General features: G+C 37.0%; 1 protein-coding gene across 1 annotated transcript in view; it reads right to left on the bottom strand.

Annotated features, from left to right (window-relative positions):
- SLTM (SAFB like transcription modulator) overlaps positions 1–19,607 on the bottom strand; it is a 29,963-nt gene extending 10,356 nt beyond the window's left edge. Inside the window, exons 1-15 of the mRNA XM_035899536.1 lie at positions 19,404–19,607; positions 19,117–19,204; positions 10,480–10,544; positions 9,988–10,173; positions 9,510–9,557; positions 8,517–8,544; positions 6,703–7,171; positions 6,097–6,146; positions 4,110–4,228; positions 2,352–2,501; positions 2,150–2,259; positions 1,889–2,049; positions 1,436–1,527; positions 1,053–1,216; positions 446–483 (exon numbers count right to left, since the gene is read on the bottom strand). Of these exons, the coding sequence (XP_035755429.1) occupies positions 446–483; positions 1,053–1,216; positions 1,436–1,527; positions 1,889–2,049; positions 2,150–2,259; positions 2,352–2,501; positions 4,110–4,228; positions 6,097–6,146; positions 6,703–7,171; positions 8,517–8,544; positions 9,510–9,557; positions 9,988–10,173; positions 10,480–10,544; positions 19,117–19,204; positions 19,404–19,454 (1,819 nt within the window). The 5' untranslated portion in view covers positions 19,455–19,607. The remainder of the gene's footprint in view (positions 1–445; positions 484–1,052; positions 1,217–1,435; positions 1,528–1,888; positions 2,050–2,149; positions 2,260–2,351; positions 2,502–4,109; positions 4,229–6,096; positions 6,147–6,702; positions 7,172–8,516; positions 8,545–9,509; positions 9,558–9,987; positions 10,174–10,479; positions 10,545–19,116; positions 19,205–19,403) is intronic.
- Positions 19,608–19,616: the final 9 nt, after the last annotated feature.

Here is a 19,616-nt window from a genome sequence, read left to right as displayed (position 1 = left end):
CTCTTCGCCTAGAGAAAAAAAAAAAAATGTAGCAGAAACTCATCTGAAAAACTTTCTCATCCAAAACTAACATCACCTTAGGCACCAACATTAAAAAACCTATTTGAGATTAACCTCTTGACAGAAGTCCTGGTATCAGAAGTCTACTCCTTTTAGCCCCAAGTAGCCAAACTGGTTTTAGTGTATTTTACAGAACCATTTAAGCAGACAACGAATACTAGTAAAAGTTCTATCAAGAATCATCATTCTTGATGTTATTTCATGCTGGATTCATATTCCTGTGTCATCATCTTGCAGACAATAACAACATTTTAGCAAAGTGTATGATTTGGATCTTAAAAATACTTGCTATTTTAGCTCTTGCCTTCTTCAAGCCAACAAAAAAAATTACTTATTGATGAGACAGAATAACATGACCACTCTGACTTGCACAGGTTAGGTATACTTGTCAACAGCTTAATTTTGCTTTCTTCTTCCCACCCCCTATAGTACAGCTTACAAGAAGCAGGAAAAACATTTTCTCCTTTAGGCTTTATGCTTTCTGGGAATTCCTTTGGTTAGGGAAATCCAGGTAACAACACAAGTCATTTAACTATCCTTTGCAACTTTTGGCCATATGAAAAGAGCAGAATAGAATGCTGTAACCATGTAGTTCTTTTACTTAAAGGGACAAGACTGTATTATTCTTGATTTGTCATTTAGATACACAACAGTTCTCTGCTTAAAAACAAACAAAAAATCCCAAGCACTATTTTTGGCCACATCTCCTAGTCAACTTCTCATCTCTTCAAAAAGAAAACTGGCATGCAGTAACACTTAAAAGACACATCTGCCCCATAACAAACACTAAAACTATGCATGTACACATATGGCTATTAAAAGATTAAACAAAAAATTTGGAGTCCATTAATTCATACAAAGATACTGTTAGGTAGAGTCCCAGACTTTAACATCTGAGTAAAAGGCTTGATAGAATGCATTCTAATTAGATTTCTAAATATAGTATCTGATCAATGTATAAAACAGCCTTTAGCAAAAAGTTGAATTACTACCTTCGGAGTTCAACAGCTCGTCGTATTCTTTCCAATCGAACCATGTGTTCTCGAAATCTCTGTTCCTTCATCTTTTCAAAAGGCAAGATATCCTTTCTACCCCTGTATTCCCTGAATTTCACTTTATCTTGAATAATACGCTCTTTGTTCCTCAATATCTGTGGCTATAGATAGAGATTACAATGGTTATTTCAGAAGTCTCATTCATTTAGGGAGATTTCTGGATGCTATGTTCAAGTACCATTAACTACTTAGCTATCCCAAAGCATACAAAGCTTCTAAGCTTAACAGTTTGTAATAGTTTATTGGCACTTCAGTAAAAATATCAACTGTAAGGTAGCATCAAATCAGATAAGGATTGCATCAAATCTATAGATACTTACTTTATCAAACCTTCCCCTTCTAACTGTCCTAGTGTGGCCTTGGTCTCCTTTTGTTTGGTCTAATACTACAACTTGACCTGGGCTTTTACCACCTAGTGAAGGGGGGGGGAAAGAGGAGGGGAAAAAAAGAAAAAAGAAAAAGATTTAAAAACCACACACATAACCCTATTTGCCTATTACAGATTTTTCTTGGTCAAATTTCTAAATCTCTACAGTGAACTGTTACTGGTAGAAGCAGTGTATCACCACATGTCTACAATTAAGTAGTAATATAAAATATGGAATCTTTAACATCAGCTCTAAAGTAATACATGTTACTGGTGTCAAAAAAAACAAACCAAAACCAAACCACCCCAGGTGTTTAATTGTACAGTTTACAGTAAGAGCAAGAACATGTCCCCAAAACAAGTCAGATACACAGATTCAACAGGAGGAAATGACTATATTGCATACTTATTCTTTTCTTTTCTTCAGTTTTTTTAGTGGATTCTTGATTAGGGCCACTTGCTCCATTATCACTCTTCTCATCTTTGCCTTCTGTTTTCTTGGCTTCTTTACTTTCTTTTTTTTCAGATTTCTCAGATTTCTTTTCTTCTTTTTTGGTTGATGGAGTTCTTGTTAGGGGGAAAAAAACCAAAACCAAACACATGAATGCAATGAGGAAAATTCAACTTAAATTATTTTCACAACCTCAGAAGACGTGAAATTTCTTACTTGCTGGCTTTATCACTTGATGCAGTCTTCTTATCTCCTGTGCTTCTACCTGAACCAGATTTCTCATCACTTTCCTTCTTCAACTCCTTTTTGGAGGGATCGCCTTTCACCTATTTTTTTTTTCCAAAAGCAAATAGGTTAATACAGATTCTTGCATAAGATGGTCTATTTTTTGGAATAGTTTTAATATTATTAAACCTACTTTCTCAACAGAAATTTGTTGTCCATGGAGCTCTGTTCGATGAAGGTGTGCAATACATCTAGCCACTTCTGTACTAGAAGACATTGTTACTATGCCGTAACATTTTGCCCCTGGGCTTCGTGCGTTTGTGACCACCTTTGCACCAAGCACCTACATAAACAGGTAGAATTTAAGTTTTGAGAGAGACATTTCTAGTAAGGAACTGATGGTATTCCAGTAATATTTTTACCCTAGTATATGAAAACCAAAACAAAACTACCCCAACAGCAACAACAAAAAAACCACCCCACTAGAAAGACTGACACACTCAAGTTTTCAAAAGCATTTAATTCCACAGGAAGTTGCAGCTTTGAGAACTTCATCCCAACTTTCACATCAATGCACATTAACGCTTACATCTTGTTTTGACCAGTCACAACCTCATGCAGATTTATCTAAATGCTTCTTTTGACAGTTACAGTCAAAATTCGTTCACAGAAACACAACTGATCTGAATTTGATGGTTCATCTCTGACAGATGAACCCCCACAAAAAAGTCAACAGCTGCCAATTAATGGTAGGAAGGCATAAGCAGTATTATGTAGTAACTTAATAAGGGAGCCAATTCCTCAAAGCCATCTAGCAAATGTGTCAATTAAGTAATTTTAGCAACCAGCTCTTTGACAACTGCTTCTTGAAAAAGCATTAAGCTTTGTGTTCCTGCTCCTTGCTAGAATTTCTACAACTACTGGGGCCAGTCTTGTTGATGTAGTCATGCTCAAACGCAACAATTTTATCTTTCTAGCAGCCTGTAATGGTACAGCCATTTAGAAATTAAATATTTCCCAATTAATTTAAAACTGGGAAGCCAAGTAAATACTGGTACCAAGCACCTATACAGTAAAAATAGACAAAGAATTGGAAGTTTTAACAAAATATACTCTCAGGTTTCAACACTTGTGAAGGCATTAAATAAAATCACCTACTAAATCCATTAGAAAAACCAGATACCCAATAATCAGCACACACACTTGATACTCACAGTGCTAAGGTTCTAACTAGTTCCCAAGATGCAATAACATCATAACTGCACAGGCTTATACAAACACTATGAATTCACACAATTATCAGCAACTCCTTTGAGAAAGTGAGAACAACTGCAACAAAAACTGTTTTCAGAAGACTGCTTAACTTAGAACAACGCAGAATCCATCTATGTAATTTGTATGTTAAATTAAACCAAAATCCAGGAAAACAGACTTAGTTTAAGCAGCCTGTAAAAAAAATGTATTAAATCTTAAGAGTCCCTAAAAGAACAGACATTAGCTGTCACATTTTTTTACCTATTTTTCCCATTCATAAGCCCTCAGAACAGTCTCCCAAAGCAGCAGGTTCTATAAAGACTGTCTATATTACACTTTTACCGGTTAGCACATTATCTCACATTCATGGTTAAATACAGTTGCTGCAGAAGAACATAGCCACCATTATGTAATTAAAAAAAAAATTTTTAGAGCCAGTCCTGATCAGTCATATTTATGACATTTCTTTCGCACCTATCTTACCTCAAGAGGAAGAAAACATTCTTACAAAATTAAGATACGGTTCTTCCTGTAAGCATGCTCTCTTACTGAAAATCCTAGGGTTTTTTAGATTACACTGGTTAGACATTTCATCTCAGACTTTTATTTAAATCAAGTATTACTCAATTTCTGTAACTGAATAGAGGAGGGGGAAAAGACACACACGACACACATGGTACCACACCCCACAAAATACCTTTCCATATTTGCCAAAGAGGTTTTTCAAGTCTGCAGCTTTTGTGTTGGAAGACAGTCCGCTAACCCACAGGTTTCTGGTTGAACTTCCACTGCTACCACTAACACTGCTTGCACTTCCTGAAACAAGTTTTACAAAACAGCCAAAAAATTAAGGAGACAAAGGTACCATGCATATTGAACTAAACTGTTGCTGAAAAGAGAAACTTAGCCTGTTACCTTTAAGTAACTGTTTATCCGGTTACCTTTCTTGAAAAGACTTCTATATAAAAAAACATATATGCCATAAGATTTCATTCATTTACCCATGTATTGAGACCAACAGCTTGGCTAACTCACACCCAAACGACAGAGCTAGAAAAATCATACAATTCTTTGTTAAAGGTATGCTTTAGCCGTCATTTGGCTTCAACTTCTGATTCTTATCAGTAACTTCCATCCAAGAACAATTTTTTTAGCACCCAAAGTTTGTTCTTCATCCGTACATCTTTGCACTACTCATATCACCAAAAAGGTGGCAGAAAGGTAAATAAAGGAGACTCAGTTAATCCTAGCCTCCAGAATAATGTGGTCAATTTCCACAACTGCCCTCCACCCAGAGCAGCTTTTTAAAAATACTGCCGGATGTAGAACTGGATGCAACCCACCAAAATTATTTCCTGCATACTAAGGAAAATACTAAAGAAAAGCCTTAAGTGCCTTAAACACCAGTACATCCCTCCCCCCTTATATTAGCCATTTTGCAACAACACAGAACTAAGAGCTAAAGACATTCATGTGACTTTATTCCCAACATCTTTTAGTCTTATATTATTTAGTTCAGCTTGTTGTTGCTTGCTGCTAAATGTATGAACTGCTTTTCAGTATGTTAAGATGTAGCCAGCCATACAACCAAGACCAGAACTGGTTCTCCAGCTAAACATTTGGAAAACCTGGTGGTATACAGAGTTTTAAAAGGTAATTTAACCACCTTGAGGAAAAAGGGTAGTTTTCCTTCTTCAATGCATCAAGATTAAGTAAGAGCATAAGGCAACAAAACTCAGTTATCTTCAAACTAGGAGTATCTTGATAAGCCTAGATATCTGGACAAACCATGATACGCTTAGAATATCATTAAAGAGCCACTATACAGGCTTTGGCCGTGTATTTTAAGACAGCCTTACAATAGTTACTATTACAGTTACCATATACGCTACATGAAAGTGGATTTTCTGTATCTTCATTTAATTTAATTGTAAGCATATAACTGTCATGAAAAGACATGTATCTACAGAAGATTGAATTATGTCCATCACAAAAATTTCTCCTCAGAAATGAATTTATCAGGTAAAGTTCCATTCATCCATTAGTGATACGCATGGGGGATTCTGTGACAAAGGTTTTTGGCAGAGAGCTAGTGGGCAAAACAAGGAGACACGTGAGCTTACATACACATACAAATGCATTTGTTCAACTATGAATCATCAGTATAACTGGTGACATTAACATGCTTTTGAGCTCCGCTCTGCAAATTTGTAATCATAATACAGGGTTTTATGGTAACAGATGGAAACTCTAATGTAGACAAATAGGTCCAACTTTAATGCACTAAACAGCCACAAGTGCAATTTTGCTAGCTGGCATCTCAGCTGTTATACTTGGTTGAGAGTTCACTTTATTTAAAAATGAGCTAGAATTAAAAACAAGACCAAAAAATTCATCGGCACTTGCAATTATTTTTTGCTTGTTCTACACATAACATGAACCCAAATCACTGTATGTAACTTACATTAGGCATATCTGAAAATTGCACCTTCTCATCAAAACAAAGACTTGGGAAACATTAAGTGGAATTTGCTCCCAAAAGTGTTATGAAATAGGAGAATATGTTTACGTTGAGTCTTTAGAAAAGTATTTTTGATCTTATGAGGAATCTGGCATAAAGAGAAAAAATATATAGAAACATACATACAGCTAATGACAATATTAGCCTAATTTGTAATAGTTACCTTTATCATCCTTTGATGTTGTCTTGCTTTCTTTAGATTCCTTAGTAGAGCTGGAGAAGCAAATTAAACATCAGAAGAAAATTGAAAATAGAGAATTTGATAAGTGTTGCATTTTATACTACTAATACTAACAGACAAGTTAACATTTCAAAAAATAAAAATGAAAAAGGGCTAGACTGTATATTTGAACAAATGATTCCCTTATGGATTCTTGCACTGATTTTCCCCAAGATGCCTGAAGATCTAGATTTTCTGACAACTCTATTCAGTGGCAATCTTCTCCAGATTTCAGGACGGGGACTTGACTTCATTTTGTGTTCTTAGAACTGATAGCTGTTCATTACCATCATCACAAGGACATTTAAAAAAATCGTCAATTTGAAAAAAATAAATAAATGCTGACAATTCGACAATGCAATCAGTAGGACATAGTGTCTATACGAAGATCTTGAATTTTAAAAAATAACTTATGGCGGTCAAAAAAAATCTATAGGCAGGAGCATAGGATACTAATTATAAGATTCTTGCTGCTACCCCCTTAATGTAGAGTGATCTTATTGAATGCTGGTACTCAGTATCGTAAAGAACTGACATAGAAAAACAAACCTCTTTGCTTGACCAGAGGCCCCAGTAGACGAGGGACCTTTCTTCAAAGTATCCTTTTCTTTGTCTCCAGATTCTGCTTTCTTTGAACTTTCTCTGGCTTCCTTCTTGACAGGATCACCCTTCACGCAGTCTTCCTTCTTACCATCTTTATGGTTCTCAGTCATCTCATAGTCCTTGCTTTCCTTCTCCAGGCTCTGTGAAATGGTATCCTGCCCATCCTTTGGCTTACTTGCTTCAGAATCTGTAATTTTCACATTTTTACCTGTTTCTAGGAGGTCATCACCATCAAAATCCAGAGTGATGGCATCTTCAGCCTGGATTGTAACCGATATGTTATCATCCTCAGCTTCTTTCACAGAGGTGTTAGCTTCCATCTCTTCATGAGCCGTGTGATCAGCCTCAGCTAGGCTTTCTTCTGAAGGAAGAGGTTTAGATACTTCTTGTGTACCATCACCAGAACCTGCTTTATCTAAGAGGATTTAACAGGAATAAATATGGCAAAACAAGAAGTTTAAACAATTTCATATGCATAAAGCTAGAATAGGACCTAGAAAATACAAAGCCAGTTATTAGCACTGATGGAAGGTTAGAAAAAAACACAAGGTGTATTAACACAAATATAAATCCTTTACCCAGGATCACTCATTCTTCATGGCAAAACACATTCTCTAGAGACAAATACCAAAACATTAGGAGGGAGAATATGGTTCCATCCTGGAGATACCCGTTCTTCATAAGAAGTATCCATTTTCCAGTTTAGAATTTAACGTTCCAGAAGAAAATTGTTGCTTTGGACGCTCACAGTTTGATTTAATCTGTCTTTGAATCTTCCTGGGTTTAGGACTTCTAACCTTCCCAGATCCGAAAGGATTACAGTCTTGGAGAATTTCAGTCAGTCTTCCACGCTGGCGTTCTCTTTTGCTTTTCCTTTCTAAGCAGTTGTTTGGCAGTCAAGTTAGCTGTATAAGGCTGCTGCAGAAAATGGAGGAGCGAGCTTTAATCCAGAGTTCGTAGACAAACGGTTCTCAGTCTTCATCCACTGGACAGATTTTCCGTCTCAGTCCACACAGACATCTCCAACCGTATTCTTGCATTTGCACAGATGAGACACTTCAACCACAGGGTCCCTCGTAAACATGGAGTCTGTAGTTTTATCCTGTAACTTCAGTAATGTATTTATTCCACCTTGTGTAAAGTGATGGTGTTCCACGTCCTTTCTAGTCCACAATATGTAGAATCCTTAAGACTTCTGTCCAGGAAGTCTGTTTGCCCAAATGCATTACATTCCTTCCATAGTTTCACTAATGAGCACAGCTTAAAAAAAAGGTAGCCACTCCACAGGTTTCCAAACACTTGTTTTACCATCCTATATACAACTAAGTGACAGTAAACCAAGCATATGATGGTCCATACATTTGTTGGGTGCTCAAGTTCAGTATAAGGGTGTATTATTTCACTCAGTTAAACATCAGTTACTGCAGTGCAAGTTGGAAGCTTTTGCATCAAGACTTACCGTATATTAAAATCAGAGTCCTTGAATACTATGGTTTTTTCGTTAAGAATCATAGTATTACAACTGTATTATACATCCACCACAGTAACTGATTAAGTACTGTAATCGACTCTTAAGAGTAAAATAACTCTTAGGAGTGAAATAAACCCACTGACTGCAATCATTCCAGGTGCTGAGCTTTATAAGAAGACAATTGATATTTAGTACTGGAGACAAGTCTAGTATTAGTAAAGATATTGAGTGTTACAAGAGAATAGTCGCCTGCTCTACCAGACTAAAGAGCTGTGAACTTTAAACATACCTTTCTCAGTTTCTTCATCTTCACCATCCTGCAAGAAAAGGAAGTCAAGACTAAGTGTCTCCTACTTTAAAACTTTAAGCAGAACAGTTCATATTTTCCACAGAATTTCTGTTTAATGAACTGAAAACTATTTCGAAAGAAAAGATGATCTAGAAACCAAGCCTGTGCACCTCCCTCGTCAAATCACTGAGAATCTGTACAAAATTTCACTGGTATCTATCTGCAACACTTGAAGTTTGCAATTGGTTGGAACACACAGCTATTTTCTGCCCACCCTCCCCCCCCAACTCAACAGGACATTTCTAAACTGTCCCATGTTTTGCTAAAGCTTTCAGAATGGATATCACACTGCTGAATTACTACTTTGAAATGCAAACAATCCATCATTAGCTTTAAAAGCTTAAGACAGAAGTCAGAAACTAGGGACACTTCCTCCACTAAGTACTCAAAAATGAAACTACAATTTTAATAGGTATTTACTTATTTATCATTAACCTCACTGAGCAAGGCATGCTGTATGAGATGTCCCTTTTCAGGCATCAATTCCATGTAACTCGAAAACAACAAAACAACCCAGTCCCAAACAATCAACACCCCTCCCACCCCCGCCACACCAAACATTCTCCAAAGGCAAATTTCTATATTAAAACAGGAGCCCTGAACTCCTGTGTAGGCTGTATATACACTATGTTAGCATTTAGCATAGCCCTCTGAAGTGTTTTTAAGAGAGTTTGAAAAATATTCCTTGCTAAGTCTATGCACTGAATACTCTCAAACTGCAGACAGGAATTTAAATAGGACACCTTATTTGGAAATCACAATTATCTGCATTATAAAAAAGTGTGAATGAAAGCTTCCCATACTGTTTATCTTTACTGTATTACATCATCTGACGCTCTCAGATGCACGCTGGAACAAAAATCCAGTCTAAAGTGATCTTTTCCAACTAAATAGGCATGCAAATCAGCTTAACAGAACTGATTTGGAACTTACATGGACAGTTGGAAAAACGTAATCTTCTATGTCCTGACCTTCATTTTCCTATGAGAATATAAAAGGGGCTTTCTCAGCAAACTATTTTTTAAAGACAAACATTCAGAGAGTCAAGAGATTCAGTTAACTCAGAAACCATTTTAGTGAAGTGGATACACACTCAGTAAGGTGAACATCAATGAGCAGTTCTCATGACTTGCATCTTTCAGTTCAGTGTTCAGATTATGCATGTCACTGCTAGTACTAGGGAAAATGACCACTTGGGAACTCTATATGGACTGTGGTAGAATTTTATCAATCAATGCCACATTTGTATCAGGACTATTCAAACACAAGTCAAGGAAAACAGAAAGAAAAAAGTAGAAAATTATCTTTTAGAGATACGCAAGCAAGACAAACTGAAAAACTAGTTCTGACTTCCTAGTAATACAGGCACACTAAGGAAAATGTACATTTTGCTGATAAAAATACAAAGTACCTGACTTTCAGAATCCTTTTCTGCATCTTCTGTTGTCTCTGCTGTCTCCAGGTCATGGTATCTTTTCTTTTCTGCAGATGGTAGTTCTTTAGAATTCAAGTTCTCATCTTCAACAGATTCTTTGAAGTCCTTCAATTCATCATTTCCGTCTTGATCACTTGCATCTTGAGTCTCCAATTCACTTTCCTTTTATTGTGAACAACAAATATTTGGCATCACTAAGGATATTAGCTATATTCTGAAAAAAAAAATCACTGCTACAATCACTATTTCTGCAAAATACTGTATCGCATCCATAATAAAAATTCACAGCATGTTTAAAAAAACCCACACCTTCACACCCTTAGGCATCACAGCTGTGAACACAGTAAAAACAATGCTCCAAATTTCCATATAAATTAGCGTGAAGAAAATGGAAGCTTTTTTTTATAAATAAAGCCAAACATTGAACTTAAATATAAACTGGGAAAAAAATTTACATACTTTTATTACCTTGACAAAGGAATCCTCTTCAACTGAAGCATCACCAGTTAATTCATCAGCTTCCTGCTTTTTACCTGAAAGGACAGGATATGCTAATGACTAGAGCTGCCACGTAGAGCAGACATTCTTTCAGTACGTGATTATGTTTTGGGCCTTAATTTATTATATGCTCTATGCTGACGTGTTCACTATAATATAACCCTCCCCAAATTGAGTATTTTTAAGGTAAGAAGAAAAAATGTCAGCTGAGTGAGCATGAACCATCAATGCTGTTGCATAAACAAGCAGTTACATCCAAGTTAGTGATTTTAATACCAATCCTTCTACTTTGAGTGATAATGGAATTCAGGAGCACATTAAAGTGTATGTTTGTAGAATTACTGGACTTAACTAGACTTTGTGACTTAAGACTTTGGAAAGGCCTTACTTTATAGGATAATTAGCATCACTGAGCAATTTAGGTTAGAAGGAACCTCTAAAGGTCGTCTAGTCCACCCAACTTCCTGCCTGAAAGTAGAGCTAAGTTCCAAGTATGATAGGATTGCTCAGGGTTTTATCTAGCTGTGGTTTTGACTATCCACAAGAATGGCAATCACACAGCCTCTCCAAGCCACCTTTTTCAGTCCTTTTCATCCCTAGAGGGAACAATCAGCAGAAGAATTGAGTCAGGTAAAACACTAGGGTTTTCTACATATTTTTTTACTGTACTAAGGGCAGGCTCTATTGAAGAATTCTGTTCTTCCAGCACACACACACTTTTCTCTAATAAAGATGGCTCTGTAGAGAAGACAACTACACACAGTTCCCTTTGGAACCCATTGCATTTCCTTAATCTTCTGCAAAAACAAGACCAAAGAACACTAGATATAAATACCTCCACACACACCTCCCCTTTGTAGAACATTCTGTCTCTCTGATTCATTCTATCAAAGATTAGCCATTGCGATGGTTTTCAGTAGCTTAAGGTACAAAAGCAGTTCTGTTAGGAAGCAGCTTTACTATCTCCTACTGATACTGTGTCAATTCAAGATGCAAATGAGATGGCAGTCACGATCAGCACTTAATGCTTTATGTTTTGACATGACCTCTTCTCTCCTCCCTTCATTCTCTAATGAATGGCTAAATGAATTCTACAGATGTTCAAAAGGAACAGAAAAATGTAAGCCAAAGTTTGATACAGGACGAACACTTCTGCTACATGGAATAGTCAATTTTTGTCAGCAACTAATTTCCATAGTCTTTCATACACAGTTCTTAAATTGCATTTCAAAGCTGGAAACTGCTCAACTGCAGGCCAAGAGAGACTACTGTTTTGGCGTTACTTAGATTCCAGTTGGTTTTACTCATTTCACTGAAAGGCAGCACTCTGACAGTACTCATGTACAGCACAGTGTTGTTTTGAGTTCAGATGCACACTAGTCTCCAGGAAAAGCACATGGCAGAAGTTATTTCTACGATTGCAAAACATGAGATCAAAACTTTCAGATCTAAATGGATAAAAGATCTTGCCACTGATTTTACTTCATCTAAAAGAAGAAAAAACATTCCTGTTTTATATTTGTAAGGCAATAGATTTGTGAGATTTTGGTGCAAAAAGCCAGCAGCACAGGTATGCTTAGGGAAGCTAGCTTTCCTCAGGAAGAGGAGTGCACTTACTCTGGAAAGGACAGGTTTTGATAGGCATCACAGCTGATGCCTGAAAGCAAGACTAACCCAAATTTTTTATTACTATTTTAGCACTCTGTGGCAGAATCTATAGCCACAGATATTTTTAACATAAATAAAAATAAGTGAGATTCAGCAAGGATTTCTACACACATTCAACTGTTTTCTGTTTTACTCCTCTCACCTTTCAGTTCTTTAGTTTGTTACACCTGAAAGTCCAAGTTTTTCCTGCATCCCATATCCAGCTAAGCATACACAGAGACAGGCAAACACACACAGCAGATGCTAGACACATTTAGCAACTACCTAGCATGTACTATCATGAAAGCTATTTAAATTAATTCATTTTGCCTGCGGAAATCTGGCAGGTGAACTAGAATGCAGTCTTTATAAGGGGGGGGGAAAAAAAAAAAAAAAAAAAAAAAGATTTGTCTACCTCAGGTTAGTTCCATCATTCTGCAACAGCAGCTAGAGAACTCTATTTTATTGACATGTCCTCATCAAGAAGTTATACCTTTCAGTAATGAAGCTGTCCCTATCTTTTCTTTGCTGCTAGGTTAAGCCAGACAGGAATACATGTTTTCATTAGCCTTTCCTTCAGTCTGTTTTTCTTTGCAGTTACTCCCATTTACTCTGAGAACCAGAGGTATTCCAAGGCATAAGGAGACCTGAACAATGACCTTCACTTTTCGGCTTCAAGCCAGAAAGTGGTAGGAAGTTTGCTTTCCCTCCCAGTTCTGTGTTTCAGGTTACTTTGGTCTGGTCAGAGTCACATTGCTCAAGAGTGGCACTTCAAGGTTCTGATACAGATACGTTTTCAGATGCTGGTAGAGTACTTGCCAAAAAGCAAGTGTCCACAAAAATTCAAAACTTTTCCACACTGATACTCATCCACTAAGCCAGCTTGCAACAAACAGCTTTCAGAAACTGTTTCCATGAACTTATTCAAGACTGGTATCACTCTGAGGAAAATAACTGGGATTAAAAGGTATGTTTACAATTACAGTCAGCACACTTGGACCTTCTGCAGACAACAGGCATAGCAGGTCTCAAGCCATACCAGTGGTCAACACATGATAAAATTTATGAACAGGTTTATCCATGCAGTGGCTATCGAAAATGTCAGTGGCATAAGCAGCGCTCACCACAAACCCAGGTACCTAACAACACAAATACTAATTTACCTTGGAATGATGGCACTCCTTTATAAACAATGCTCGATCCCTTTTCTGGCAATGGCAATTGCTACACACCATAAAACTGCAACAGACTATTTACAAAGAGAATGAGCATTCTCCTTAGAAGTAAGTAGATCTTTAAAATGTTGGTTTAACGTTATGCAAGTTTAGCTTTTTACAAGCCTTACAGTAGCATAAGCTTGCTCTACCTATTCACGGTCCTCTACATGAGAGATTCAGTTTAGCTGAGTGTATACAGAATTACAGAAGAGTGTATTTTAGACAGTCTTAAACAAACTAGACATCTGCATCTCATCTAGAAGCAGAGTAACACACATCATAAAATTCTGGAAGTGTGGGCATTTCTTCTGGTATTCCTGCTTAAACCCCCACCAGGGTTCTGTCATATCTGATGCTAAAGATTCATCAAAACATGGGACAGGAGGCAAAAAGGAGGAAGGGGAAAGAAAATCTTTAAAACAGAATAAACTCTTTATAGTGTTATTTAGTTAAATTGCAGCAGACATCTTAAATAGAATAATTTGCCACAATATTAATAAAATTAAATTGTCACATTTCTGTATTCCTAAACGGTATATGGTAACAAGAACATTTAAGTCTTCTACAGTGCCTGCGGGATGCTGCTCTTACTCATTTATGGTTTTTAGAAAGGATGTACTTTGCAAAGTCAGATACTCTCTAGAGAACCACCAACTTGTTCGTAAGATTTGCCATAATTTGTAATCATATGATTAAACATTCATAACACTTTTTAGTGCAGCTCATTAGAGATACTGCTCACCCCACCTTAATGAAATGACTTAGGAAGTATTTGGCAAGATTACTACTTCTATCTGAGAGCACACGAAAGCCTTACCTACAGTCTGTTTTACACCGTTTATCTCTCGCTTCAACAAGGCATGATATATTGTAATTTAAATGATGAAAACAACTCTCCAATATTGGAACCACCTATGCAAAGTGTTCCTAAGGTTCAGTCTGCATGTTATTTTTCAGGTGTTCATTACAACTTACAGTATCATAAATTTCTATCATCAATACTGAGTTCAGGTATTTTAGCTTAAGAATTCCCTCCCTCCAGAGAAAGATTCTTTCTTACACATCATCTACTCATTAACATGCAAGAAGAAAACTCTAGTTTAAAAGGAATGTTCTCTCTACAAATAACTTGCATACATCTTTCCTCAAAAGAGGAGAATATTCACTCTCTTTATAATGTACTCTATCTTGAGTAAAACACTTCAGAAAGAGTAGGGTGTCAACAACTGGTTTAATCTTGACAGAAATACTTAAAAGTTTTCAGGGATATATAGAGTAGTCGAACACCACCGGAGAGATACCTAGAAATAATAATAAATTAAGAAACCTACTTTGTGAGTCAATTAAGACAGACATGCCTTGTAACTTCAAGAGGCCTAATTAGCTGTGCAACAGCACTGTGTGCAAGGGCAACCGCCCAAAGAACATTTGGAGAAGTCACTTTTCAATCTTTACTATTTCATTCAGCAACTGCAAGGCAGACCCAGCCACTGAGAAGAAGCAACAAAGAAGCTATCTGCTTGCCTTAAAAAAACAAAAGAATTTTAAGAAGCAGGTCAAAGCTGAGCAAGAAGACTGATTTAGAAAATTCATCTGAAAAAAAATTTATTTGGAAAAAATTGAAAATTCAGGTTATGCAAGATTAAAGTTAAGGCATTTGTACTTGTACACCACTAAGCATGTCATATGTGTAACATGGCCATAAGACACCTATTTTCAGTGCAGCTGGGAATCCCTATCTTTCTCCAGCAATGATTCACTGGGCAGGAAAACTCTGATCTACCTCTGGACAAGCTCGCTGCACAGCATTTCAGAAACGAAATCACAGAACTATAGTTCTGGATGTTAACAACTCAGAAGAAGAAATAATGAACTGACAGTTGGTTAAAATAGTTATTTTAATATTCCTGAAGGACAGATGACATCATGACAGATTATTTCCCTCCCTCCACTCTCCTTTTGAAGGCCAGTGTACAACTTTAGTTTAGGGATTTTTTTTTTTAAGTAACTAAACAGTTTTAATAAAAAAGTCAAAAATTTTTGGGCAATAGCAGAAGTCAGCCACTGTCAGTTGACAGCATTTGTTCTCAGAAAATAGTACTAACAAATCGGAAATTCAGCCAGAAACTAGAGGGTTACTTAAGACATGAAGTAATAGGTGTCTAACTGGCCTTAGAAACTTCAAGAGCAGCAAAGAAACATCTTAGCTCACATTAATACTCTGAGGTTATAACTGATCAGCCTAAAATCTGTTCTTAATCCACACTAATTCCATAACTTGGCAGAAAAGTAACTTTCAATCACCAAGTTATGATGTATCAATATGCTACAATATTTTTGACCGCAGATACTTCAAAGGAATGTTCACATCAGAAACGTTTGAAAAATATTTCATACCAGCAGTAAAGTAACTTCCTTTAGATACCAGAATAAGCAGCAGAATGTTCAGGCTTGAAAAGAACAGCTTTTTCCAAACACTGTCATCTTTTTACAGAACGAGAAATTTGGCCATAGCTACTAAATTCCAGGGTAGAGAGGCACAGCTGAGGCAATTAAAGATGGAGCATTTGGTGTTTGTTCTACCTTTAAGCTTTCAAACTTTAATTATCAAAACCAACTGATCTTACCTGTACAGCTCTACGGATCAGCTGTTCTAGAGTTCTTCTTTACCCCAAGTCTTAATTAAATTAGCTTCTGGAAAGCATTAGATTTTTACTAACTTTGCATACAGGATTGATAGAGGATTCTTGTTGGATTACGGAATCCTTCTGCAAGTGTTCTTTAAGTCATGATGCATAATCCTCCAATTATATACTTCCCTGATGAAAATCCACATGGCTCCTTCTATGTTATCTCTATTTTGGGCAAGTCAGAAAATGCCCTATTTTAAATATGACTCCTTTTTCATGCAGTATCTTATGCTGCAGAACTCCGTAAGGGACACTGGCAAGCTGCTGTTTATTTTAAGAGAGAAAGAAAGTCTACATCAAAACCAGTTTAGTCAAGGCCTTATTCTGCTAGTCATAGTGTTTTACAGATGTTTCTTTCCTACCTCATAGCAAGCTGGCTTGTATCATCATCAAAAGCTTGTCACAGTCCAGTAAAAAACTGCAGTATATCAATTGATAAATCAATTTATCAGGTCATTATAAAATCCTGTTCTATGAAAGTAAGTCCTGCTCTTAGCCTCATTCCTATTCTCCATTTTTTGTCAACGTACACACAAAAAAGGCAATGAGATGGAAAATAAATATATCACACTATTGCCCCTCTAATTCAGCCTGCATCCATATTCAAGTTTTTCTAACAGGCAGTGCTAGGGAATTAGACAACTTATTTCCACAGACCTTAAGAGCTGCAGTAAAACTGGCTACAAAAGGCATTCAGATCTAAAACCAATAGCCATCTGACGCAGTTTGTGTTTTTTCAGAAAGGAAACCTCCTGCCTCCCTCCCATTCACCTCTCTCTGGCTGCTGTGAGGAGGTTTATTCATTACTCCCACACCCTGGCCTTTTCCAAGGTTGTATTTTCTTCATAAACGAATATCCAATATTCTTGCCCTCTTCTGTACAGCAATAATAGCATGGGAAAAAAAAAACAACTTATAGGATTAGTAGTGCCATTAATTTTACTGCTGGACAGCAGTAAAATAATTAGAGGCCCATTAGTATTAGTCTGAAGCTGGGGGAAGCAAGCATTAGCAAATGGCCTAGAGCAATCTGTCAGCAAAATCAGTAAAAGAGGCAACACTACTCATAGTGAAGAGCATGTACAAGCACAAGGGGGATCACGAAAATTCAGTCCTACTGAGTTCGGTTGATGGGCATGCATCTCCCACAAGCCTTTGAAAGTTTTCTAGTGACACATTAGGGAATGGATTTTTGACGTGCTAGATTTCCAAGTTTTGAGGGATACTTTCTGGTTACCAATAACATATTTCAACAGAAAGCACCAGAGAGATAGAAAACATCAGAATCAGCAGCTAACACATACAAGGAATAGTTAAAAAGAATTCTTTCTTGCACTTAGAAGTAAACCAGTAAGATAAAAAAAGATCTTCCGTGGACGAATTAGTTTTTCTTGTTCCACACTTATAGATGAATACAGCATGAACCTCTCATACTTTTGGCACCAAATTTGCTCCTAAGACTTCTGTAATCCAAAAAGCAATGAGGAAAAATTCTTGAGCTTGCAAAGTGAGCAGATAAGAACTTCATGAAGGTCGCATTTTACTCTGAGGTTTACCAAGAACGTACATGTCAAACATAGACCTTATGATTCAACTCCACAGAAGAGGTGGCAGGGAACAGCTACCAAAGCCCTGCCTCAGAAAGCAGCGTCACTTGTAGACAAACTACTTTTGCAGAAGCAAAATAGTATAACTAAACAAGAAGCCGGTTCAAGATCATTATGCACATCATGGTAATAGTTTGAAGAACAGAAGGATGAAAAGCAACAGGTAAGAGAAGTGTTCATCACAGCAGAACAAGCAGCCATTTAGATCTCTACATGAAAAATTGTGGAAGCATTTTCTTATTTAGCTTCCATGTAATTTTCTCAAATATCAATTACCTTTCCAGAGTAGGGAATAAAGTAATATCACAGAAGAAAATGAAACCACATTGTGAAACATGTTATTTCCTTTCACTTTTCTAGTATCAAAAGTACAGATAAGTTATTCAAACTTTCTAAGCAGATAGATTTTATTACTAAATTCCCCATTCACAGCACCAGAAAAAAAGCATGAATAATCACTTCCACCACAAAATTCAGCCTAAGACAAGTGACAGGGGTGTAAGATTGATAATTTCCAAAACAGGTATCTATAGCACATATATGAACATTCTTAGCACGTATGTTAAATGAAGAATGCTATGCATAAAACAGACATTTCCTTTCCCAGTCTTACTTGATGATGGATGCTCCCAGAACAACAGAAAACAAAATCCCCCAGAACCCAAACTCACAAAACAATATTTAAACACTTACGCAAAAGAAAACAGAGCCAACACAATCACTGCCACACAGATTAGTATAGAATCTAAATAATTATTTTTCACAACAGAAAAACTAAAATCTCTTAATTAGACATTTCACAGTGAGCCTTCAAAGCCCATTCAGGAAATTCATATTTATAAATCCTGTCTTCATTAAAAAGTACACTAATAAACCCACACACCACAGTCCTCTTCAGGCAGTGACCCCCTACCACATATTATTGCATACTCATCACTAGCCTAGGTCCAGCACCTCATGGCTAAACAGCCTCTTAGTTCTCCCTTTGCTGTTGCACAGATACTCTCAGATACTACAGAGATACCCATCCCCAGCACCAGAGCCACACAGAAGTTCCTATACCCGCTTTGCACCTCTAACACTCCCTGTTCAGGATCTCTGTTAACACAGCATATTCCAAAAAATCTCACAGATCATCTACACAGCCTCAGCATACGCAGCACAAGTCTCCAGAATCTGTGGGCAGTACAGCTACTACCTCATAACACATCTCTTAACCCACCCATTTTCCATATATATCCAGCATCCCTATACATTGCCTATATACAGTGACTGAAAACAGATGAGTAAGGCAAAAGATGTCTTACATGACAGAATTCATAAACAGTCAAGTCACAACTGTATGCAAACTACAGGCCACAGTTCCATGCTCCTTCTTTAAGGTGATATATATATATGCACAACAAAAACTACTTAAGAATATAACGTATATCAATAGATCTTAACCTTTGCCTTTAGTTGGTTTCTTGGTGGGTGTGTCAGCTGAAACAGTTATTTCAATATTATCTGGATCACCTCCTTCCTCTTCAATAGCCTAAGAGAAACAAAAAATATAATTTTTAATGGATTTCAGTAGGAAGTTAGACAGTTTGACTTCAGCAAAAGTGAGTGAGTCAAACAATTATTTTTCTTCTATCTCAAAAATAAAAACTGGGTTACAACTTTCACTTAAAGCTGGAGGAGACAGAGGGAATGCTAACGATAATGGCAAGAGTTTAAGGTATTAAAACGACATTTTCAAAGTACAGTTTATCGAGGGTCACCACGTACCTCTTTGGAAACATAACACTAGAAGGCCACTACGACATCCACGATGACATTAAGGGCAGCACAAATACAGTAGGGAGCGAAGCGCAGAAACCCTACAGCAACAACCGGCACCGGCGCTCCCTCCAGCGCCCGGGGCGGCGGGCGGCCCGCAAGGCCCGGGGGCGAGCTCCACCGTC

The sequence above is a fragment of the Egretta garzetta genome, unplaced genomic scaffold (assembly GCF_000687185.1).
Source record: "Egretta garzetta isolate BGI_Z169 unplaced genomic scaffold, ASM68718v1 scaffold287, whole genome shotgun sequence".
In the NCBI taxonomy this organism is placed as follows: domain Eukaryota; kingdom Metazoa; phylum Chordata; class Aves; order Pelecaniformes; family Ardeidae; genus Egretta; species Egretta garzetta.
This window is presented reverse-complemented; position numbering and strand designations above follow the sequence as displayed.